We start from the raw sequence: 25,235 nt of genomic DNA on the forward strand, positions 1-25,235 counted from the left end.
CCACCTATCTGGACTCCATTTTCTCCCCTTTGGTCCAGGAACTCCCTACGTACGTCCGTGACACCACCCACACCCTCCACCTCCTCCAGAACTTCCAATTCCATGGCCACCAATACTTCTGATGAAGGGTCTAGGCCTGAAACGTCAGCTTTTTTGGTCCTGAGATGCTGCTTGGCCTGCTGTGTTCATCCAGCTTCACACTTTGTTATCACCCTCTAATCCCTTCTCCTTCATACACCTACCCAGCTTCTCTTTAAGTGTTTTGATACTGTTCATTTCAACCTAATGTCCCAGGCCTAGCCATCTTCAGCTGTTCCATCAATGACCTTCTCTCCATTATAAGGTCAGAACTGGGATGTTTGGTGATGTTTGCACAATGTTCAGCACTTTTCGCCACTCCTCAGATACTGAACCAGTCCATGTTCAAATGCAACACAATCTGGACAATGCCTAGGCTTGGCCTGACAGGTGGCAAGTAACATTCATGCCACACAAATGCCAGGCCATGGCCATCTCCAAAGTTATGGATCAGCCTGAACCCCTTCAAAACATATAAAGATCACAGCTTCTATTCTGTAAAGGCAAGTGAAAGGCATTGTGTTCTGGATGTAATTTGACTGTTCAAAGTACAAGGCTTGAAGCAAAAAACACTCCATTCTTATGCTGTTGGTAAAATACAATTGAAAGAGAAAAGAAATGGAATAACTTAACTCGATTGAAAATCTTTACAGAATAATAGATGATTTAACCACTAAACTGTAACTGGTCCAATGTAGTACCGTCCTATAAACACACACTTAGCAAAAGGCAAATGCAGTGAAACAGACTGTCTCACATGCAATTCTAGCAGCAGGAAGACAACCCCAGCTTTTAACTGTAGAGATAAAAGAATAACAACTTCCACATCTAGCTTCAAGACTCCAGCAGCTACTGAAAGTTAAATTAAAGTTAAAGTTAAATTAAAACCCTGGTTCTGTTGGAGCATGACTCCACCTATTCATGCTGCTTCTATTGCTCAAACTTAATAAAAACTAAGGCCTCACAAGCTGTTTACTTTATTGTCTTAGAATAGACTGCTTGGTATTTCTGTCTCAATCTCCATTCTTTATTAAAGAAGACAAAATACATCTCTTAAAACTATATTATTGACACACCAGTAAAAGAGAATCTAACCCTTGCCCCTTGACATTCAATGCTGTTACCATCACTGAATCCCCCACTGTCAACATTGACCAATGACCAGAAATGCAACAGGATCTACCTTATAAACACAGTGGCTACAAGAGCAGGTCAGAGGCTGGGACGACTGCAACGAGTAACTCACCTCCTGATTCCCCAAAGCCTGTCTCACCATTTACAAAGCACAAGTCAGGAGTGTGATGGAATACTCCCCATTTGCCTGGATGGGGGCAGCCCCAACGATACTCAAGAATCTTGACACCATCCAGGACAAAGCAGCTGCTTGATTGGCCCTGCATCCACAAGCATTCCACTCCCTCTCCCAGTACACACAGTAGAAAGAATCACTACCAAGATTGACCAAAGATCCTCAGACCCACTTCCAAACCCACGACCACTTCCATCCAGAAGGAGAAGGGCAGCAGATACCTGGGAACACCACTACTCTCCAAGCCATTCACCATCCTTATTAGGAATATATCACTGTTCTAGTGTGTGCAGGAGGGCTTCCTGACACAGTATGTAGATAGGCCAACAAGGGGGCGAAGCCACAATAGATTTGGTACTGGGTAATGAGCCCGGCCAGGTGTTAGATTTGGAAGTAGGTGAGCACTTTGGTGATAGCGATCACAATTCTGTTGTGTTTACTTTAGTGATGGAAAGGGATAGGTGTATACCACTGGGCAAGAGTTATAGCTGGGGGAAAGGCAATTATGATGAGATTAGGCAAGATTTAGGGAGCACAGGATGGGGAAGGAAACTGCAGGGGATGGGCACATTAGAAATGTGGAGCTTATTCTAGGAAATGCTCCTGTGTGTCCTAGATAAGTATGTACCTCTCAGGCAGGGAGGAAGCTGTAGAGTGCGGGAGCCGTGGTTTACGAAAGAGGTGGAATCTCTGGTCAAGTGGAAGAAGAAGGCTTATGTTAGGATGAGATGTGAAGGCTCAGTTAGGGCGCTTGAGGGCTACGAGGTAGCCAGGAAAGACCTAAAGAGAGAGCTCAGAAGAGCCAGGAGGAGACATTAGAAGTTGTTGGCGGATAAGATCAGGGTAAACCCTAAGGCTTTCTATAGGTATTTAAGGAATAAAAGAATGACGAAAGTAAGATTAGGGCCAATCAAGGATAGTAGTGGCAAGTTGTGTGTGGAGTCAGAGGAGATAGGGGAAGCACTAAATGAATATTTTTCAACAGTATTCACTCTAGAAAACGACAATGATGCCGAGGAGAATACTGAGATACAGGCTACTAGACTAGGTGGGATTGAGGTTCACAAGGAAGAGGTATTAGAAATCCTACAGAGAGTGAAGATAGATTAGTCCCCAGGGCCCGATGGGATTTATCCTAGGACCCTCTGGGAAGCCAGGGAGGAGATTGCCGAGCCTTTGGCATTGAACTTTAACTCGTCATTGTCTACAGGAATAGTGCCAGATGACTGGAGGATAGCAAATGTGGTTCCCCTGTTCAAGAAGGGGAGTAGAGACAACCCTGGTAATTATAGACCAGTGAGCCTTACCTCAGTTGTTGGTAAAGTGTTGCAAAAGGTTATAAGGGGTAGGATTTATAATCATCTAGAAAAGAATAAATTGATTAGGGATAGTCAGCACGGTTTTGTGAAGGGAAGGTCGTGCCTCACAAACCTTATGGCGTTCTTTGAGAAGGCGATCAAACAGGTAGATGACAGTAAACCGGTTGATGTGGTGTATATGGATTTCAGCAAGGTGTTCGATAAGGTTCCCCAGAGTAGGCTATTGTACAAAATGCGGAGGAATGGGATTGTGGGAGGTATAGCAGTTTGGATCGGAAATTGGCTTGCTGAAAGAAGACAGAGGATGGTAGTTGATGGGAAATGTTCATCCTGGAGACCCAGTTACTAGTGGTTTACCGCAAGGGTCGGTGTTCGGTCCACTGCTGTTTGTCATTTTTATAAATGACCTGGATGAGGGCATAGAAGGATGGGTTAGTAAATTTGCAGCCGACACTAAGGTCGGTGGAGTTGTGGATAGTGACAAAGGATGCTGTAGGTTGCAGAGAGACATAGATAAGCTGTAGAGCTGGGCTGAGAGGTAGCAAATGGAGTTTGATGCAGACAAGTGCGAGGTGATGCACTTTGGTGGGAGTAACCAGAAGGCAAAGTACAGGGCTAATGGTAAGATTCTTAGCAGTGTAGATGAGCAGAGAGATCTCGGTGTCCATGTACACAGATCCTTGAAAGTTGCCACCCAGGTTGACAGAGCTGTTCAGAAGGCATACAGTGTTTTAGCTTTTATTAATAGCGAGATCGAGTTCCGGAACCAAGAGGTTATGCTGCAGCTGTACAAAACTCTGGTGCGGCCACACTTGGAGTATTGCGTACAGTTCTGCATTATAAGAAGGATGTGGAAGATTTGGAAAGGGTGCAGAGCAGATTTACTAGGATGTTGCCTGGTATGGAGGGAAGGTCTTACGGGGAAAGTCTTAGGGACTTGAGGCTGTTTTCGTTAGAGAGAAGAAGGTTGAGAGGTGACTTAATTGAGACATATAAAATAATCAGCGGGTTAGATAGGGTGGATAGGGAGAGCCTTTTTCCTAGGATGGTGACAGTGAGCACGAGGGGGCATAGCTTTAAATTGAGGGGTGAAAAATATAGGACAGATGTCAGAGGCGGTTTCTTTACTCAGAGAGTAGTAAGGGAATGGAACGCTTTGCCTGCAATGGTAGTAGATTCGCCAACTTTAAGTACATTTAAGTTGTCATTGGATAAGCATATGGACGTACATGGAATAGTGTAGGTTAGATGGGCTTGAGATCGGTATGACAGGTCGGCACAACATCGAGGGCCAAAGGGCCTGTACTGTGCTGTAATGTTCTGTGTTCTATGATTGATCTCAGCATTTCTAATATGCGGAGGAAAAAACATCAGTGTTCTTTCTCCTGAGTACTATCGACTTGTCCATTCTGGAACAGCTGAAGTTTGGGTATGCACTAACGTTCCATGCACTTCTATTTTTTTTGCAGTGTTCTAGTTTCTGGTAGCAATTCATCTCTTAGCAATTTTGCAGTTGTTATTATTTCTGGTGACGATTGAGGCACATGCCTCAAAGCTTTGCTATCATTCATTGGGACAGTCTATTTTCTCACATTCACTCAGGCACTAATTTATTTTGTACTGGTTTGCTCCTTTCAGAATTACAAGTAAATTAATCAATCCTGCGCTTTTAGCAGGGATGCATGCTTCGAGATCATGCGGGGCAGAGTTGGCGTACTGTAACCTGGCTCTTCTAGTATTCACTTTAAATACAACTCTTTTATATTGGGAATGTGGAATCAATAAGCCTACCTTTTCGCTGTACAACTATTCATTCTTAGTCTGACTTCAGCATAGTACTTTCATATTCCTCAGAGTTGGACAAAATTTGGAAAATATCCAAACTTGAGCATTTATTAATGAAGTTATTTATGATACTTTCCTCGTAATTCGGCAGGACGTCATCGTTTCTCAAACAAAAACAGAAATTGGTGGAAAAACTCAGCAGGTCTGGCAGCATCTATGGAGGGAAATCAGAGTTAATTTTTTGGGTCCAACGACCCTTCCTCAGAACTAGTGGTAGCTCGGCAAGTGTTTGTTTTCATGCAGAAGATAAGGTGTTTCTCATAACGTTCAGTTGTGACGTTGTTTTCAAGTGATTAGATTTGTTGGTCTTATTTCTCCCTGCAATTAAGCATGTTGTTTTAATTTCTTTCAATGATTCAAAGCAATTTTTTTTGCCTGTGATTAGCTACAGTGCTGTCATTTCTCCTGATTAGTTGTGATGCTCCTGATTTTTCCTAGTAATTAGCCACGATGCTCCTGTTTTACTTGATAATTAGCCTTGCTGCCTTTAATTTGATTTTTCCAGTGATCAACCACAATTCTGCTGTTCTAATTTCCCCAATTATCAGCTAGCTGCTTTAGCTGCTAGTTTTCTGCAACTTGCGTGTAATGCTAAGCTTACTTAGTATAGATTTGGTTATGATACAGTTGCACTCATTTTTGAAGGAATTTGCTGTGACTTTTTTTTGCTTACACAAGCCTTTTTTATAATCCTTGATGGCACATTTGTTTTTTCATTGTAGTTTTGCTGTATCCTCATTTTCAGAACTTCACTGTTAAGTATTCATCTCCTTTGTAGGGATCCACTCTGATGCTCTCATTATATGAAGGACTATAATTTCTCGGAGGGATTTGCCATGACATGATTGTCACTTGCTGCAAGATTCTCATTTCTCAAGAATTTGCCCCAGGTTTATTATCACGTGTCGCATTCCCTCCAGGTTTGTTAATTTTTGGCAAGGTTTCACTGCACTGCTCTAATTTTTCATCGCTTGTTTCTGTAAATCTCGTTAGCTGCCAAGATGCACCACAAGACACTCAATTTTTACAGCACTTTGGCATAACACTCTTATGAATATTACTGCTTGATTTTTAACACCCATTTGTCAAGAATTAGGTTAAAATCTAGCGCTGATCCTAATTAGCATACTTTGCACAACAGCTTGTATGTAGCTTTGTGGTACATACCACCTGCTGTTTTCATCAATGCAGGCTTTCAGTAGAGAATGCAGCTGTGATTTTTCAAGAGTGGGATTACTCTTATTTGTTAATACAAGAGCAGTGTTGTCAGAGTACTAGCAATTAAAAGTTTTAGTATCCTACATTTTTTTATCTTTTTGAGCAGTCATGTTTACATTATTTCATAACTCAGTCAGGACAGGATGTACAGAAAAATTGTAATGCCCGTTTGCCTATTTCTATATTGCAAACATGTTTACATTAATTGGAAATCTGATTATTGTGGGAAATGTTGAAGCAGGCATCAACGCAAGCCATGTTTCAGATATGCTAACTAACGTCTCCAAGTTGATGCATATTCTTAGTTGACAGTGAGCCGGTGTATCTTATCAGTGAGTGATAAATTCTTGCCCTCCACCTAATGAATTCTAAACTATAAGAACGTACAGGACAGAAAAAAGGAACATTTGCAGTCTATTTGGTATTTCCCAATGGTTAGTAAAAATTACAATTCAAAATCTTTCCCATACTTATCAATCCAAATTCTTGGACACTGCAAGTACGGAACTTCTAATGCAAGTCTTCATTCAGAAGCTCTGCTAGGAATACCTTTTCCCAAATTCCTGTATCTGCCCTTTTTCTATCCCAGCTTCTCACACTACAGGGTCCTTCTTGTACCAGTCATTGGATACATTTGCTATTTACTGCAACCTGAGAGATTCCCTGGAAATGCGTATCATCACCATTAACTGTGAATATTACTCCAGGAGAAATTGCTGTGTAATGCCCAATAGCTGAGCTACCTGACACAAGGGAATTAACAGATTTTGAAGACTAAGCTAATGTGCTCCAACAGGGAGAACCAGGTGTAAAAGTTGGCAAAAAGGGATGTTAATGTGCCAATACTAAAAATAAATGAGTGGGTGCTATGCAGTTCCACTCAAAGAATGAAGCTATTGTGAAATGTAGCACTTCCTGAATTGCTCACCCTCTTTAGTTTTGAATCCCTAATCGTCTGTGAAGAATTTCAGTAGGTCCCACACAACAATCGGAGAAAGTAGATGATGAAAATGAGGGAGGAACTCTTATCTGATGAGAGTATTTTGAGGATGTTGGTAGCTGTCCTCTGTGCCTCTGGCAGCCCTTCGTGTCATAGTATCATAGAATCCCTACAGTGTGGAAACAGGCCCTTCAGCCCAACAAGTCCACACCGACCCTCAGAGCAACCCACCCAGACCCATCCCTCTAATTTACATATCCCTGAACACGATGGGCAATTTAGCATGGCCAATCCACCTAGCCTGGGAAGAAACCGGAGCGCTTGGAGCAAACCCATGCAGACAAGGAGAGAATGTGAAAACTCCACACAGACAGTCCCCCGAGGATGGAATCGAACTAAGGTCCCTGCCACTGTGAGCCAGCAGTGCTAACCACTGAGCCAGTGTTTTGCACAACATTTATCAGCTAAAATTTTCACCTGGTAACATGTTGGTATGAGGCTGAGGATGCAAAATGACTCACTGAACCTGAGATAATTGAAGAAAAGAAAAAGTGGACAAGGACAGTATTGCAAAGCAGATTAAGAAAGCAGCGTGTTTGAGTGTGGAAAAAAAGACAAAGTAAAAGCCACTATACCTGACTGCTCATGCTATTCACAAATGAGGTAGATGATCTAAGGGGCGCAAATCGGGATAACTGGTTATGACATGATTGCCTTTACACAGACAGACAGGGTTGGATGGTGACCAGGAGTGAGAATTGAATATTTGAGGATGTTCAACATATAGGAAGAACCAACAAGGAGGGAAATAATTTGGCATTATTTTGATAGTGCAAGATAGTATCAATATATTCATAAGGGAGGATCTCCGATCAGAAGAACAATATGTGCATCCTGTTTGAGGGAAGCTGAAAAAACAGGGGGAAGCATACCTTTGTTGGAGTTATTTATAGGACACCAAATAGTTGTCTAGGGCTTGGTATATATCATGGTAAACCAATTGAGGCCTAAAGTGATGGACGTCAAGTTTCTGGAGTAGCTCAGAGACAGTTTTCTAGAATAGTGTGTTGAATAGCCAGCTAGAGGACAGGCCATTTTGGATCTAGTTTTATGAAAGGAATAAAGGCTAATTAATGATATTGTTGTAAAAGAGCCTTTTTAGAGATGAACGACCACAATACAATTAGAATTTTGATTTGTTTGAAAATGAAGCAGTTCAATTTGAAGGAACAGTTTCAATTTAAATTAGAGAAATTATAAAGGCATGAGGCACAAATTGGCTGAGCTGGATTGAGAGAATCATTTAAAGGCATGGCTGTACGTAGACAATGGATAAGCTTTAAATAACTGTTTACATGACTTGCAGCAACTTCAAAGTGCAAACACTCAAAGGTCAGTCTATTGTGGCTGACAAAGAAAGTTAAGGATTGTATAAAATTGGGAAAAAAGGCTTGAAAGTGACCAGAAATGGTAATAAATCTGAGGATTAGGAAGTTTTTAGAATTCATGAAAAGGGTGACCAAGAAATCGATTAGGAAAGGAAGAATAGAATGCAAATGCAGTGTAGCCAAAAAAAATGGACGATAAAAGCTCTTACAGGTACATTTTTTTTTAAAAAGGTAGGTGAAGGGAAATGTAGCAAATATGGTTCCATCCATAGCAATATTTGTGATTGAAAATAGAGAAATGGCAGAGAAGGCAAATGATTACATTATGTCTGTTTTCAGTGAGGAAGGTAAAAGAAATTTGCTCGGTTTAGAGATCAAAGTGACACGGGAGAATGAGGGATTGAAGGAAATTAGAATTGGTAATTAAGAAATTAATTGGACTACAACTTGATAGGCCACAACCCAGAAAATTGAAGGGGGAGGTGATAGAAATGGTGGATGCACTGGTAGTTATTTTCCAAAATTCCATAGATCCTGAAACAAATACTGCATACTGGGAGCTTGCAAATGATGCCCATTAATTAAGAAAGGAGCAAAAGGCAAAATAAAAGGAACTATAGACCAGTCAGCCTGCATCCAAAATAGGAAAATTGCTGGAATCAAAAAAACCGCTGTGATAAACGGACACTTGAATAGAAGTGACCAGATTGGGCAAAATCACCATGGACATGCTAATAGAAAATCAGGTGGGCTAGTGAATATTATTTCAGATATGCGAAGGAAACTGTCACAGGACAGGCATTCACCAGGATGAATATATACAAAATAAAAGTAAGAAAGAATAGGATAGCACTATAGAATGAGAAATCCCTACAATCAGATGATTTTCACCCCATTATTTTAAAGAATGACAGTGTTCTCACCAACTATGTTCTACATACTGTGATCTCTGCAGCAACACTGTCAGCTGCTGTTGTCAGTTGAGGTGACTTCTTATTGTTATCATGTTGGAAAAGAACCTCCTTTTTCTCTTTGGCAGCTTTCAGGGGAACCTCTGGGGAAGCATCACTCAAGTGTGGTTGTGCTTTATTTCCAGGTCCCTAACATCTCCAGGGATGGGTGGCAATGAAGGGTAAAGGTTGTGTGAAGATCCTGGGTAGCAGAAAGTAAACTGCTGTCTGCGTGCCCTTAAAAAACCTGGGAATTGGTGCAGACGTCCCAGTAGCAGGACAGACCTTCCTGCTCATCTGCCAGAAACATTTGGTATCTCACCTGTGTAAATATTTGCAATGAACTGTGAAGAATATAGTTACATGAGAAAACCTGTCTTGTCCCTGAAAACAAGATTCTGCCCCTTGAGAGATTAGGCAAGTGGCTAAAAGTTGCAAATAGATTTCAGTACTGACAAATGTGAGGTCATTCACTTTCTATCTAAGAAGAATAGAACAGGGGTTTTTCTAAATGGTTAGCAGTTAGAAGCAGTGGAGGTCCAAAGAGAATTCTCGTTCTGTATACATGGTCAAGAAAATATCATAAAATAATTAAGTCTAATGGAACAGTAACCTTTATCAGCATACAAGGGGATAGGAACTCCTGCTATAATTATCCGAAACCTTGGTAAGACCTGGTGTTGCTGTGAACAGTTCTAGTCGCTACATGTTAGGCAGGATATATTGGCCTTGGAGGGAATACAGAGTCCATTTCACCAGAATCATGTCTAGATTCCAAGAGTTACTTTAAGAGGAGGGATTACCAGGACTAATGTTTTATTCCTTAGTCCTTTGGAGAAGAGAGATATTGTTTGAAGTTTTCAAAATAGGATAGATAGAAATATAGTATTTTCCTGGATTTGAAGTGTTTTGCACAGAGGCACAGGCTAGCAAAGTGTTAGTAGTTTGGATTGTCTTCAATGAATGGTAATTGATATTAGTTCAATTGTTAAATTTGTGATTGATAGAAATTGCTTTACTAACAGGCTTATGTGTGATAATGGTCATAGTTTAGCGATTTCAGCTGCTGTAACTTCATGAGGGTTTTTCCTCATGGTCCAGATCAGATCACCTGTTAGCTTCACTGCAGAATGTGACAGTTTCTCCCCCAGTACCACCTTGCACTCTCCCTGACCCCGAATAGCAGCAGCCAGAATAATAAACCCACATTGGTGTTTAAAAGCAAAGACTGGAGTAGTTGGATAAATTTGAGAAACCTTGCATTTCTGACATTTAGAAATTTGTTTTCAGTGACCACCCTCATTTAAAGTTTCAATCCTACCAATTTCCTGCATGTTTCTCAATGCAGACATGACGTCTTTCAGTTCAGTGTTTGGCCCTCACTCATGTATCTGTGAGAGCTTTCAATCACTTTCGTCAGAGAGCAGCTCTTACATACATAGTAAAAATCTATGTGTTCTTCACTGGTGCTGATAGCTTCAGTGACTTGTGCCCCAAAATCCCTATCTTGTATCATACCCTGCTACGTAATTCTTACCGAGGGTGATTTATCAATGGGGCAAGAACACTAAGGAAGATGAGAACCCTGTCCACTTGGGATATGTGCATTCAAATGTACAGTTAGAGAATGCTGTGCACAGACAACCAGCTGGTGTAACTTTCAGAGAGATAAGGGAATGTAAGAGACAAACCTGACTTATAAATCATGTTCAAGCAACCATTTGTTAAACTTGCAGAAAAAGCATTTCAATATATTTGTAATATAACATCAGGCACCCTTTTTAGATATAATTTGCAAATGAGTGAATTAGATGGTTAGTTGAAAGCCTAACCACAAACCAAAAGTTTAGCATAAATGTTATGGATTATGACTATCTGTTTTCTATCTACAGTAACTTGTTATTTATTAAAACAAATTACCCAGTTTTAAAGGAATATTCAGCTTTCTGCATGAACAAGAATGTAAATTTGTGAAGCAAAACGCTTTGATTCTCACACGAGTATGCATTAGCGACAATGTTATTATCTACAGGAGATGCCGATCTGCTTCGGAATTTCTTTTAAAAATTTGCTTATGGACCCTGTTGTACCATCAGCTATCCTTGTATATGGCCCTATGTACTCAGATAATTTTTATTTGTCAATTTGTTCATTATATATGAATTAATATAACAGCTTATGAAATTCTGAAGTGTGTTTGTGCTGTTGTCTACCAACCTGATTTTTCTAAAAATCTCTAATGACTCCAGTTGCTTTACGTAAGTGTTCTTCCAGTATTGTAGTACTCTTAAACATACACAGGGTAGAACTACACACAGCTGAATTCTAAAAGTGATCTCTGTTGTTGTCTATGGGATTCCAGGGGGGTGGGCCACCATTGCCATCTGTATGTACCGATTTTTAAAAACAACAGGATCTTCTTTCTCAAAGTAACAAGGAGAAATAGAGAACTAGGGACCAGAATATGACTGGTTAATTAGTAAAATGTTATTAATCCTTACCAGTTTATTTTTTACACCAGCCTTTTTTTTTGCTTCTTTTGAATTACATATTACTGTTTCAACACTGCTGGTGTTCTCTCATCAAGTTGCAACAGGTCAGCTTCCTTGAGCTCCTAATGACCATCCACCCCCTGTTAAGAACTACCTAGTGACCTCACCACCCAAGAAATGCAGACCCCTTCCCTTTCCCACCTGCCTCATGCTATGTTATCACCACTTTCTTGGGAAAATTACCCGAGTTCAAAACAGAGGGGGCAGACCAGCACGCTATCTTTTTGCCATTCATTCCTGATTTAGAGCAGGAAATTTGTTTTTTGCACAAACCCATCCTATTTTCATTCCTCTTGTTCTAATGAAATTGTTTCTACAGTAAGTAAACAGCCTACTGTGTCAGATTACCACCCAGTAAGTAAAGATGAACTGCTAAATGCGTGTATTATAAATGACTTCAATTCTAACCGACTGTCATTCACGTATTGCTTAAAGTTTTTAATGTTAAATCCCTAATTATAATCCAGTTTATGTGGATCCTAAAAATGCTTGATGTCTTTTTTTTTAACTTGCAGTTCTGAAAAAGCAGGGGAAATAGCCACCATCCCACTGACAAAAGTAAGTGCTCCTTAATTTATTGAGAGCATTTTTCAGCAATTTGCAAATAGAAGCCAGTGCACTTTAACAAAAATTCTGTTTAGATTAAGATTGTGGTGAAGTAGTGATAATGATGAACTAATTTCCATTCTTGAATTCCCAGTAATTTTGCATGTCACTTTGACCACATCCAGGTTTCTATTTCATTTGCTAAGTGAGAGCATTATGATGTAATGGTGTCTAATTAATGTAGCACCATCACCAATTTTTTTGTAACTGGCTCTAACCTTCAATACTCCAATGCAGCATCTTGTGAACTCCTTATGGTTTGCTTATGATGGAGTAGTAGTTTCCTGTGTGCAGATCCACCAGGTAATCCATGTTGCCGTCTTGGCTATGCAAGATTTTCCTTCAAACATAAGAGCAACAGTGTGAATTAATAGGGTTATTTTTCATATTGACACTACCAGCAATGGCATTTTCCTATCAGCAGTTTATGTTCGCATCCATTGATTATGATTTTCTGATGAACAGACAGAAAATTGTTGTTAGGCTTGACATTCTGATGCCTATTCCAAACAGAGAAAATTCACTGCTATGAAGAAGGCTCTTAAAATTTCTGACAAGTATAATTTCTGCTTAAAATGCATTCTCTACACTTTAAAGTTGCATAGAAGTTATGTAATTTTGATTTTAATTCCATTGCATTATTTGCTACAGCTTGAAAACACTTCTGTGCCTGTTACGATTTTGTATTATATATTAGTATAATGTCATTTGCTACTCTGGCAAATGAATGTTGCATGCTTTTTGAATCTAAGCCTGCCTCCATCTGTACAGTTAAACAAGTGTATAAACAAGTTGGTAAATAAGTGCAACCGAGCACACGTACCTCTCCAAAAGGGTATACGGTAACTAGGTCAAATGTGACCTCTAGAACATTACGCTGAACTTTGAAATGTTAGTCTCATTAACCTGTTTCCATAATTATCAAATCGACTACACGTTCCTTTTATACAATGATATACGTTTATTTGCGATGAGCTTTTATCTGGGGAGATGAAGGGAGTCTTAGTGTTGTGTGTCTCACAGTCCGTCTGCCTTTTGAGACATAGTAATGACGACATCACTGTGTCGTTGCATGTGACCTGAGGGTATAAGGTCTTTTACTCCATTTCGCCTAGGATTGCTTGAAGCATTACACTGTATGAGCTGTATGTTAGCCATTTGTAATCTATTAATTTAATGCTAGGTCAATGTGCTTGTGAATGTAATGTGTATACAAAATAGTTGTATTCACCAATGCCAAAACATTCACATCGAATTTCTTAAGCTACAAATGAAAATGCCAGATTTGTCACTTCAGGTAAATACCCTGCTGGAGTGAAAACTCTCATCACCACCTTGTTGGCAAATTCACAACAGCAGCTTTATCATCTTTTTCAAAAGAACAGGCAAAAATGGAAGAAAGAAATCACATAGAATGTCAGCATAAATATCTCGTCGGCAAATTTAACTACTTGGGTGCCAAGCAGGCAGTTATTTTTGATTTCTTTCCCCTCCACCTCACTTCTTTCCCTTACCTAGTGGTGAATGAAGCAGGAAAGACCTTTTAATTGCCTGTTTTCATTCCTATGCTTCTTTTTTCCTGGAAAAGGTTGCAAGTCTATATCGGGGCTGTTGCATGAAGGTTACAACTCAATACAAGCACTGTCAGGAGACTCACTCTTACTGACTGCCCGATTCATATTGGAAAAATTTACAGGTTGCTATCAACCCATTTGGCTACATTATTAATGTGCATTTCATGACTATCATGTCTTGAAATGGGACACATTTGGAACCTCTGGTTATGCCACAAGACTTCCAAGTGTCATGTTAGCCTTTGTTCCTCTTACATACATTGCTTGAGCATCCGTAGGGGTCAATGTCATGTTTATCCAATTGTAGTTGTCAAACAAACACATTGTCAATAGAAAATAACACAGAACACCCTCTAATAAAAACTGAAAGAACTGCGGATGCTGTAAATCAGGAGCAAAAGCAAAGTTGCTAGAAAAGCTCAGCAGGTCTGGCAGCATCTGTGGAGGAGAAAACAGTTAACACTTCGGGTCCGGTGACCCTTCCTCAGAACTGGCAAAGAGTTTCAGCCCAAAACATTGACTTTCCTGCTCCTCTGCTGTCTGACCCGCTGTCCTTTTCCAGCTTCACACCTATAGACTATCTGGAGTCGTGCCTGAATCAGTTCTTTCATTGCATTATCCAAGTAATCCCAGTCTCCTGTTCCACAAGATAATAATTGAATGGAATGATTGAATTAATTTTGTGGAATATGGTTATCGATTCCAAACATTTTTTTGATGATCTAAGACCAATAAACAATTTTAAGTGTCTTTAGCGTGTCATTGTAGGACGTTGTGGTGCATTGCAACTTTAATTGGAATATTTATATGAATTACAGTTATAATCCAGCTCCCTCAAACTCAATCTTAAATGTTACTAGTTCTGATTAGTTTCAAAACCCATACAAGTAAAAATGTTTTACAGGATGTTTTAAGTTTAAAATAATTGCAAAAGACATGATACTTAACAAATTACACTGAGTAAAAGCAGTTGTGTCAGCGCATTCATGTTGCGATGTCAGTTCATGACATTAATTTGATTGAGCATGGGTCCCTTGTTCTTTTCTGTTGACTGGAGTTCTTCTGCCTTCGACCCTCTTCCTTGTGCATCGAACTACTACGACCCAGGCCTTACTAATTATTACCAGCCACTAGCCCCTTTGCAAGATCTGAGGCATCCGAACTCTGATTGGCTTATGAATCCATGAACAATTCCTGGTCAATCTTTGTGTTTTGAAAAAAGTCATTGAGTACACTATGTTTTATGACACTATGTCCCTCTTAGCTTGCCAAATTCATAGATCTTTAACAAGATAACATGGCACTGGTGAACAATTAATGCATCTGCTTGGGAGATGTAATGTCACCTCCCAGTGATTAACTAACATCTTAAATGTCTCAAATGATACATCTAAGAATCTTCAAATTTATCAATATATTTTAACTATAAGAGCTATGTGAGTCCACAATAGCTGATGTCTAAAAGAAAGTAATATTCAAAATAACCATACAAATTGATACATGTAGACCTGTTACATACTATTAAACATGGCTGTATCTGAGTAAAAGCTGTGTATGCTTCAAAAGCATTTTCACATTTGTCAACCCAAGTTTGTGTTTGCTTGAGCAATAATGTAACAATAAAACCATAAACTTATGCCTTCACTTTTAACCCACCACACAGCTTTTTTTTCTTCGGTCACCTGTTTAATCAAGACGAGATGATTACTTACTATGTATGCTTTTCATATTGATGAATCGGTTGTGATGACCAGAACACCCTGTATACGATGTAACCTATTATAGAGTCTGATAAATAAACATCATAGTGAAAGAAAATAATGTATTTCATAGTTTGTATAGTTTTTATCATCAGTTAATAATATTTTACTGCCTTCTATCCAGGTCCGTCCCGTTGTCATTCCTGGTAATACTTGTGCTACTTTTTTTTGCTAAGAATTCTTGTTAACTTATGAGCAAGCCCTCCAGGTAGTGTATGTGCAACAGCAACAGTGGCTAGAACTTAAAATATTTCTTTATTTAATGTCCTTTACACTTTTATGTGCTATTTTTCAAATATATTGGATTTTTAATACCATGGCATCTCTGAAAATGTTAATGCATTAATCTCCATGTTTCTGCAATTGTAATTCAGCGAAGGTAAAATGTTACGTGTGATTTGTTTATAAATAATTCATTCCCTGAGTAGCCTTGGCATAGGTAGACATATCTTTTTGAGAAAGCATTTTTTATATATTCATAGATATAGTGATAAGGAAAATAGTATGTTTATACGGTAATTTTAATATAGGCTTTCAAATATAATTAAGTAATCCAACTCACTTGAGTTTATGTATTTTTGTGATTATATTCAGGTTGTTAGAAACCATGCCTCTCATTATTCAGATCAGATCTGAGCCACTTGATGAATAATCCCATTTATAATGTTGATTCTCCATAAATGTTACTTTTAAAAAACATCTGAACCAGTTGTGTAGTTCAGTATCTTTATATTATGTATTTTCTTATTGTTGTATTTGGTATTTTAGTTATGTTTATTACTAAGTATTTCTCATTGAGAGAACTTTATACAGTGTAAATAATACTAATCAATAATTTTATTACCTTGTCAGATTTCTGTTGTGTTTACTGTTAAATGAGCTTATAAAATTAAATATAAAGTAAATACATTAGTTAAAGACAAACAATAGATGATGTTAAGATAACATGCATTGAGCTGTTAATGTTAGTTTAACTTTATTTCATGGTCCATCCCCACTATAATTGTGCTAGCCTGTAACCTGCTGTTACCATATTGATGTCTGTAGCCTTCATCACAATCACATTAGTCTCTTTGTGAATGTACGCAAACTAAGGTTACATGATCTAATTAAGATCTGGATTCTGATTGAATTGGGTGGGCCAAAAAACCCTCACATCACATGGCCATTGAACAAAACCTTGGGGGATTGGCTGTCACACCAGAAAGCCAATTCAAAGGGTCATTTGGATCATTGTAATTCGTGAGCTGTTTGCTTTGTAGAGTTCCAAAGGGCTTTAGATCTTCACGATTGCTTGGTTCTGTTTCTCATATTTTACTGCTCTACAGTGATTTAAGTTGCCACACTTTATTGCAGATACCATTTTTTCTTCATTACTTTGAGTCGACAATTCGTAGAGAAAGTAAAATCAACAATATTGAAGAATATAGCAGTTTAAATATAGCAATACTGTGCTGTGCCCTTCAGAGAAGCACAGTGAAACAAAATGTCATACGAAACAGCAAGCTGTCAGATCAGAAGACCAAAGTCTTGAGGAGGCTTGGGGGGGATTGTGAAGGAGAAAAGAGAGGCAGAGGGCTTTAGGGAGGAAATTCCACAGTTAAAGGCTCACAAAGGTGAAGGCATAGTCACCCAAGATGCAGTGAAGATGTTCAGCAGAAAGCAAGACCAGAATTGAGGGATGCTGCTATGAGTGTTGTGCAACTGTAGGAAATTGAGGTTAGGGAGACGGAAGCCATGCAAGACATATGACGTCCATGTTTGCATCAGAAATCCTTTTTGAACCTTTAACTAAATTTGAAAATGTGCGCATGCAAGCTACAGTTGATCTTTACTGTTGCTGAAATTTGGGACATAAGCTATAACTCAAAACAGAATAATCTGAAAATACTGAACAGGTCAGTTAGCATCTGTGGGGACAGAAATCTATATAATGACTCAGATTTGCAGGACTAATGATAGTGAAACTGTCAACATTTGTTGTCAAACAGGGCTGACCTCGATGGTGCTCCTAAGATGCTGCTTGGCCTGCTTTGTTCATCCAGCTCCACATTTTGTTATCTCAGATTCTCCAGCATCTGCAGTTCCCATTATTTCTGACCTCTATGGTTCCTTTGTCAAAAAATTAAGAGCCTACTAAATTTAAGCAAGTACCAGAGCTCTGACTGAAGTGCCCAGTTCCACAAAACTTTGTGCTGGGAATTGCAATAGAGTGCTCAGAGTGAGAATCGGAAGGCAAAAGGTGTTCGGTTGCTTTTGCTTCTTCCAACATTTCGGCCTCCAGGTATTGGCTCTTCCTCTGCTACAAGATGAGAAAAGCTTACTTGGTAATTAACTCATGAAGGTGGACTGAAGGGTCTGTTTCTGATCTGTATGACACTGACTCTAATTTTCAAATTGAATGCGGTGGAACTAGGTGATAGTTTGATAAAAGGGCATAATACCATCCTCTGCAGCAAAGCGTGCATCCAGACAGCTGTTGCCTGCCTGGTCTGCACAGTGCTAAAGTAGAGCTTGCAGTGGGACAGAGCAACTGCAATTATTGTGGTTTATTTAGGTACCAATGAACAGGCAGGACAAGGAAAGAGATTCCATGTAGTCAGTATGAGAACCTACATTCCAAACTAAGAAGCAGAAATTCAAAGGTTACATGCTCTTTATTACTACCTGAGCCACATAAAAATTAGCAAAGGGCTGTCAGATTCAAAATGAATGCATGGCTCACAGACTGGTGCAGCACAAGTGAGCTCCAGTTCACAGGGCAGTAATGCGATCTGTATCATTAGAACTGTCTCAACTTGAACTGTGCAGAAGCATGGCATTCTTGCAAGCTTATAACTAGTGAAGTAGAGAGGATTTTGAAATCAAGGAGGCAAGAGTTGAGGTATAATTCCAAGACTGAAGAATTCCCAGAAATTTAAAGCAACCGTGACAGAAAGGGGTAGAAACTAGATTCAAAAGATAAAATGAGAAGTTGCAAAAAGAGAACAAAGGGATAAAATTAAAGATTCTGAATCTGTGTGTATGTAGCATTCAAAGCAAAACAAATGAACTTAGTTTCGATAGAAATAATGTAAGTACAATCTGGTAACCATTACAGAGATGAAAAGCAAAGTACTGCAGGTGCTGAAGACCTGAAGTAAAAACAAAGTCCTGTAGAATCTCTGGTTTGGTACCACCTGTGAGGAAAAAAATTGGAAGAGTCATAATTGACTCAAAATGCTTCTCTGTGCTAAGGCACTGCCAGACCTGCTGAGCTTCTCCAGCACACTTTGCTGTTAAAACATTAGAGAGATGCCTGCAAGATAGCATGGATTGGCACATGAATATTGAAGGATAAAGGACACCCAGGAATGATGGGAAGCCAGGAGAAGACGGCAGGGTGGCTCTGTTAGTGATAGCCTCGTGACAGGGAGAGATGACTAAGTTCAGGATTTGGAATTGGTTTGGGTAGCAATGAGAAATTATAAAGGCAACAAGCCACTTGTGGTAGGGGTGTACAGCCCCATTTAAAGGGATCCATACGGTACATAAGGTGGGGGAGGGGCAGGAAATGGAATCTTGTCAGAGAAGTACAATGATAATCATGGGAGATTTTAGTCTACAGATTGGGTAAGGGTAGCCTAGATAAGAAGATCATAATGTTTTCAAGATAGTTTCTGAGAACAGCATGTTCTGGAGCCACCCAGAGAACCAAACTATACTAAACCTGATATTGTGAATTGGATTACTTGAGAATCTCAGTGAAAGTGCCCCTAGGAAACAGAAATCCTTTAAATGTTTGAATTTCACCTTCAGTTTTAGGGTGAGAGCAGTGGGTTTGAGGCTTTCTTAAACTTAAATATAGCCGGTTGAGGGCATATCAGCAGAGTTGGCGAAATGAATTGGTAGATTAGTTTAAAGGATAGGTCAATAAAGATGTGGCAGACATATTAAGGGATATTTCAGAATACATGAAATGTTTCAGACCACTGAGTATAGCAGCTGGGGCAATATGTTGAGGCTGCTGCACATGACATTGGTGAGGCATCTTCTGGAGTACTACGTCCAGTTCTGGTTACCCTGTTATAGGAAGAATATTATTGAGCTGAAAAGGGTTCAAAAAAGATTTACCAGAATATTGCTGAGAATGGATAGTTTGAGTTATATCTCTTGTTGCCGCAGAAAGGTTGCCAACACCAACAAAGACCCCTCCCACCCCAGTAATGCTGTCTTTCAACCTGTTCAATCAGGCAGAAGATATAGAAGCTTGAACACATGCACCACCAGGTTCAAGAACAGTTTTTTTTCCCAGTTGTTATTAGACTGATGAATGGACCTCCCCAAGTCCCAATAATGTTGATCTTGCTTTATGCACCTCTTGTGCAGCCATAACCTTGTATGCCTTGCTCTCACTAAGCATCTGTACTTCCTTATTTGCCATGATCTGCCATGACTGCTTGCAAAACAAAGCTTGTCACTGTACTTGGGTACACGTGACTACCATGGATCAAATCAAAATAGACTGGGAATTTTTTCACAGTTGAGGAGGAGATTGAGGGGTGACCGTATAGAGGCTCGTAAAACCATGAAGGGTATAGATATGATGAATAGCTAAGGCCTTTTCCCTAAATTGGGGGGAGTCTAAAGCTAGGAAACGAGGGAAAACTTTAAGAGGGTGACTCGTGTGTGGAATGAACAGCCAGAGGAAATGGTGGATGCAGATACAGTTGCCACATTTAAAAGACATTTGGATAATGAAATAACTGCACCATGGCTAGTATCCCATCACCCGAGTCACCCTTTGTTTACTTGTGCACAGAACACAGGCTGTGGCCAGCCAGCTCGGAGTCAAGCGCCTGAACTGAGGGCATTCTAAACGTCCTTGTAATATTGCCTAACCAGCGCTTTCCTGATTGGGGTTGTTAACTTGTGTCAATCAAGGACCTCATAGTCAATGACGTCTACCTGGTTCCAGTCACTACAGATAAGTACATGAATAGGAAATGCAGGCAGTAGGGGCTAGTTTAGTTTGGGAACCTAGTTAGCATGGACTAATTCGACCAAAGGGTCTGTTTCTTTGACACTCTATGACACCGTTCCTATGAATAAGAAAAGTTACAAGGCATAGACCCACCATCAATTAGAATTAGAATATCCTTTATTGTCATGTATACTCAAGTACGGAAGTACAGGTGTACAGTGAAAAGGTTTACAGTGTTGCCCTCATATGGCACCATCTTAGGTTCAAAGTACAGATCGTAGATACAAAATCTAGAAATAAAGGGAAAAAGAAAGGAAAAATGTTACATTGCTTTCAGTACAAGTTAGAAAAATGAGAATGAAGTTAAAAAGGCAAGCATTACAGTCTTTTCAGTAGACCAGCACCACAGGCCTCTGTCCCCACTCAGCTCTGAGTCTCTAGCGCACTGGCCTCCAGCCTGTTTTACCTCGAGGGAGAACACCAAGAGGAAGGGAAAGAGAGAAGAAAATGAGAAATAAACAGAATGGAGAAGCTCCATTTGGAGCATCCTACTCTGCCACCATCTTGACCAGAGAAGTTTTAACCGGAAAGTTTAAAAATGATGTCAAAGTTCAAGCAAAAGCACACAATTGTGCAATGTTGGTGACAGGTCTGAAGATTGGACAGAATAATTATGGAAAAGAAATGAGTCAAGACTTCATGAAGTTGTAAAAATGAGTGAGAGAGTGAATCAGAAATATTAAAATAAATGTGTCTCCATGAATCTTTAGAAAAATAGAACTAACAAAGTGATTATGACAAGTACAGAAAATAATAGCAAAGAATATCACACCAAGCATTAGCTGTCTCTTTATTCCACTGCAAGCACATGCACAGCTTTGACCTGAGTGCCAGAAGATTTTGGACATAAGAAATGGAGCACGAGTTGGGAGGTGTGAGTTCAGGCCCTGGAAGCCTAGCATACACATGTGCTGAAATAACCTGGGAATTCTACACTTTTAATGAACTGATTCCTTCTGGCAAGGCCTTGCTGCAAGTGTCTCTGACCCTGACTTGGAGACTCTGGAAGCTAGAGTCAATAAATATGGATCTGGAAAAGTGGACCTGGAAAGGTACAGCATCCAAGGGGCAGGAAAGTCAATGTTTTGGGCTGAAACCCTTTGACAGGACTGGGGAGGGGTAGGGGAGCCAAGAAATAAATGCAGGTAGGGAGTTATTGTTGTTGATCAGTAGGAAAGATGGAGTGGTTAGATGAGTCAGAAGATGGACAGGTTGGGGAAGGAGAGATCTTGAAGCTGGTGGTCAGTAGTCAGGCCATTAGCCGATAAGCTCCCAAGGGGAAATATCAGGTGTTGTTCCTCCTGTTTGGCGCCTCTCTGACAGTGGAGGAGGCTAAGGATAGGCATGTCACCAGGGTAGTTGGAGGGGATGTTAAAGTCGATTAGTAACCGGAAGGTCAGGTTGGTTGGTGCATGCAGAGCGCAGATGGTTTGCAAACTAGTCCCCAAGCATCTACCCTCTGCGCACACCAATTAACCCAACTTTCTGGAGAAAGCAAGAACTGCACATGCTGGAATCAGAGTCACTACAGTGTGGAGCTGGAGGAACACAGCAGGTCAGGCAGCATCAGAGGAGCAGGAAAGTCAACATTTCAGATCAGGCCTCTTCGTCATCTTTGAAACATCGACTTTACTGTTCCTCTGATGCTGCCTGACCGGTGTTCCTCCAGCTCCACACTGTAGTGAACATGACCTACCGTTTGCCATCCACTTTAACCTCCCCTCCCACTCCCCTGGTGACCTGTTCCTCTTTGGTCCCTTCCACTGTCCAAGTGAGGCCAAACATAAGCTGGAGGGACAACACCTCATATTTTGCCTTGGGAGCTTACAGCCTGATGGCCTGAATATTGATTTTCACCAACTTCAATATCTCTCCTTCCTCAACCTATCCATCTTCTGACTCACATACCTGCCCCATCCTTCCTACTGACCAGCCACAATAACCCCCTAACTGTATCTTACCTGTCCTCCCACCAGCTACATCTCCTTTTGTCGATTTATTTCTGGGGCCCCCTTCCCCTCCTCAGGCCTGACAAAGGGTTTCGGCCCAAAACATTAACTTTCTTGTTCCTTGGATGCTGTTTGACCTGCCGTGCTTTTCCAGCTGGACACTTATTGTCCCTGACCCTGAAATGTTTCAAACTATAGTCTGTGGTGGATCTCTGAGATCAAGCAATATAACTGAACTAAGCAACATAACAGCCTCCTCATTCACCCCTTTTGAACTGTCCGGACTCCCTCCCCAACAACTTAGAACATAGAACATAGAACAGTACAGCACAGAACAGGCCCTTCAGCCCACAATGTTGTGCCGACCATTGATCCTCATGGATGCACCCTCAAATTTCTGTGACCATATGCATGTCCAGCAGTCTCTTAAATGACCCCAATGACCTTGCTTCCACAACTGCTGCTGGCAACGCATTCCATGCTCTCACAACTCTCTGCGTAAAGAACCTGCCTCTGACATCCCCTCTATACTTTCCACCAACCAGCTTAAAACTATGACCCCTCGTGCTAGCCATTTCTGCCCTGGGAAATAGTCTCTGGCTATCGACTCTATCTATGCCTCTCATTATCTTGTATACCTCAATTAGGTCCCCTCTCCTCCTCCTTTTCTCCAATGAAAAGAGACTGAGCTCAGTCAACCTCTCTTCATAAGATAAGCCCTCCAGTCCAGGCAGCATCCTGGTAAACCTCCTCTGAACCCTCTCCAAAGCATCCACATCTTTCCTATAATAGGGCGCCCAGAACTGGACGCAGTATTCCAAGTGCGGTCTAACCAAAGTTTTATAGAGCTGCAACAAGATCTCACGACTCTTAAACTCAATCCCCCTGTTAATGAAAGCCAAAACACCATATGCTTTCTTAACAACCCTGTCCACTTGGGTGGCCATTTTAAGGGATCTACGTATCTGCACACCAAGATCCCTCTGTTCCTCCACGCTGCCAAGAATCCTATCCTTAATCCTGTACTCAGCTTTCAAATTCGACCTTCCAAAATGCATCACCTCGCATTTATCCAGGTTGAACTCCATCTGCCACCTCTCAGCCCATCTCTGCATCCTGTCAATGTCCCGCTGCAGCCTACAACAGCCCTCTACACTGTCAACGACACCTCCGACCTTTGTGTCGTCTGCAAACTTGCTGACCCATCCTTCAATTCCCTCGTCCAAGTCATTAATAAAAATTACAAACAGTAGAGGCCCAAGGACAGAGCCCTGTGGAACCCCACTCACCACTGACTTCCAGGCAGAATATTTTCCTTCTACTACCACACGCTGTCTTCTGTTGGCCAGCCAATTCTGTATCCAAGCAGCTAAGTTCCCCTGTATCCCATTCCTCCTGACCTTCTGAATGAGCCTTCCATGGGGAACCTTATCAAATGCCTTACTGAAGTCCATATACACCACATCCACAGCTCGACCCTCATCAACCTTACTAGTCACATCCTCAAAAAACTCGATAAGGTTTGTAAGGCATGACCTACCCCTCACAAAGCCGTGTTGACTGTATTTGATCAAGCCATGCTCTTCCAGATGGTCATAAATCTTATCCCTCAGAATCCTTTCTAACACCTTGCAGACGACAGATGTGAGACTTACCGGTCTATAATTGCCGGGGATTTCCCTATTTCCTTTCTTGAAGAGAGGAATTACATTTGCCTCTCTCCAGTCCTCAGGTACGACTCCAGTGGAGAGCGAGGATGCAAAGATCTTCGCAAGTGGCGAAGCAATTGCATTTCTCGCTTCCCAAAGCAGCCGAGGACAAATCTGATCCGGGCCTGGCGACTTGTCAATCTTAATGTTTGACAAAATTTTCAGTACATCAGCTTCCTCTATCTCTATCCATTCCAGCATGCACACCTGCTCTTCAAAGGTTTCATTCACTACACAGTTCGATTCTTTCGTAAAGACAGAAGCAAAAAACTCATTTAGGGCTTCCCCTACCTCCTCAGGCTCCACACACAAGTTCCCTATGCTATCCCTGATCGGCCCTACTCTTTCTTTGACCATTCTCTTATTCCTCACGTAAGTGTAAAATGCCTTTGTGTTTTCCCGGATTCCTTCTGCCAAGCCTTTCTCGTGCCCCCTCCTGGCTCTCCTCAGACCATTTTTGAGCTCCTTCCTTGCCTGCATGTAATCCTCTCTAGCTGAACTTGACCCTAGCTTCCTCCACCTTATGTAAGCTACCTTCTTCCTTTTCACTAGAAGCTCCACCGCTCTCGTCATCCAAGGTTCCTTTATCTTACCCCTTCTTGCCTGTCTCAGAGGGACATATTTACTCATCACTCCCAACAACTGTTCCTTAAACCATCTCCACATGTCTATAGTTCCCTTACCATGGAACAACTGCTCCCAGTCCATGCTTCCTAACTCGTGTCTAATCGCATCATAGTTTCCTCTTCCCCAATTAAATATCCTCCCATTCTGCCTAATCCTCTCCTTCTCCATAGCTATGTAGAATGAGAGAGTGTTATGGTCACTATCACCAAAATGCTCTCCCACCACAAGATCTGATACCTGCCCCGGCTCGTTTCCGAGCACCAAGTCTAGAATGGCCTCTCCCCTCGTCGGCCTGTCAACGTACTGCGTTAGGAAACCCTCCTGAACACACCTTACAAAAACAGCTCCATTCAAATCTTCTGCTCGAAGGAGGTTCCAATCAATATTA

The 25,235-nt window shown here is 40.8% G+C and overlaps 1 protein-coding gene across 4 annotated transcripts in view; it reads left to right on the plus strand.

Moving 5' to 3' along the window:
• Positions 1 to 25,235, plus strand: part of si:ch211-51h4.2 (uncharacterized) — a 299,094-nt gene that overhangs the window by 200,475 nt on the left and 73,384 nt on the right. For all 4 annotated transcript variants that reach the window (XM_048542917.2, XM_048542918.2, XM_048542919.2 and 1 more), the window contains one exon: positions 12,115 to 12,157. In XM_048542917.2, coding sequence (XP_048398874.1) covers positions 12,115 to 12,157 — 43 coding nt within the window. The remainder of the gene's footprint in view (positions 1 to 12,114; positions 12,158 to 25,235) is intronic.

This window comes from Stegostoma tigrinum, chromosome 14, assembly GCF_030684315.1.
Source record: "Stegostoma tigrinum isolate sSteTig4 chromosome 14, sSteTig4.hap1, whole genome shotgun sequence".
NCBI lineage: Eukaryota > Metazoa > Chordata > Chondrichthyes > Orectolobiformes > Stegostomatidae > Stegostoma > Stegostoma tigrinum.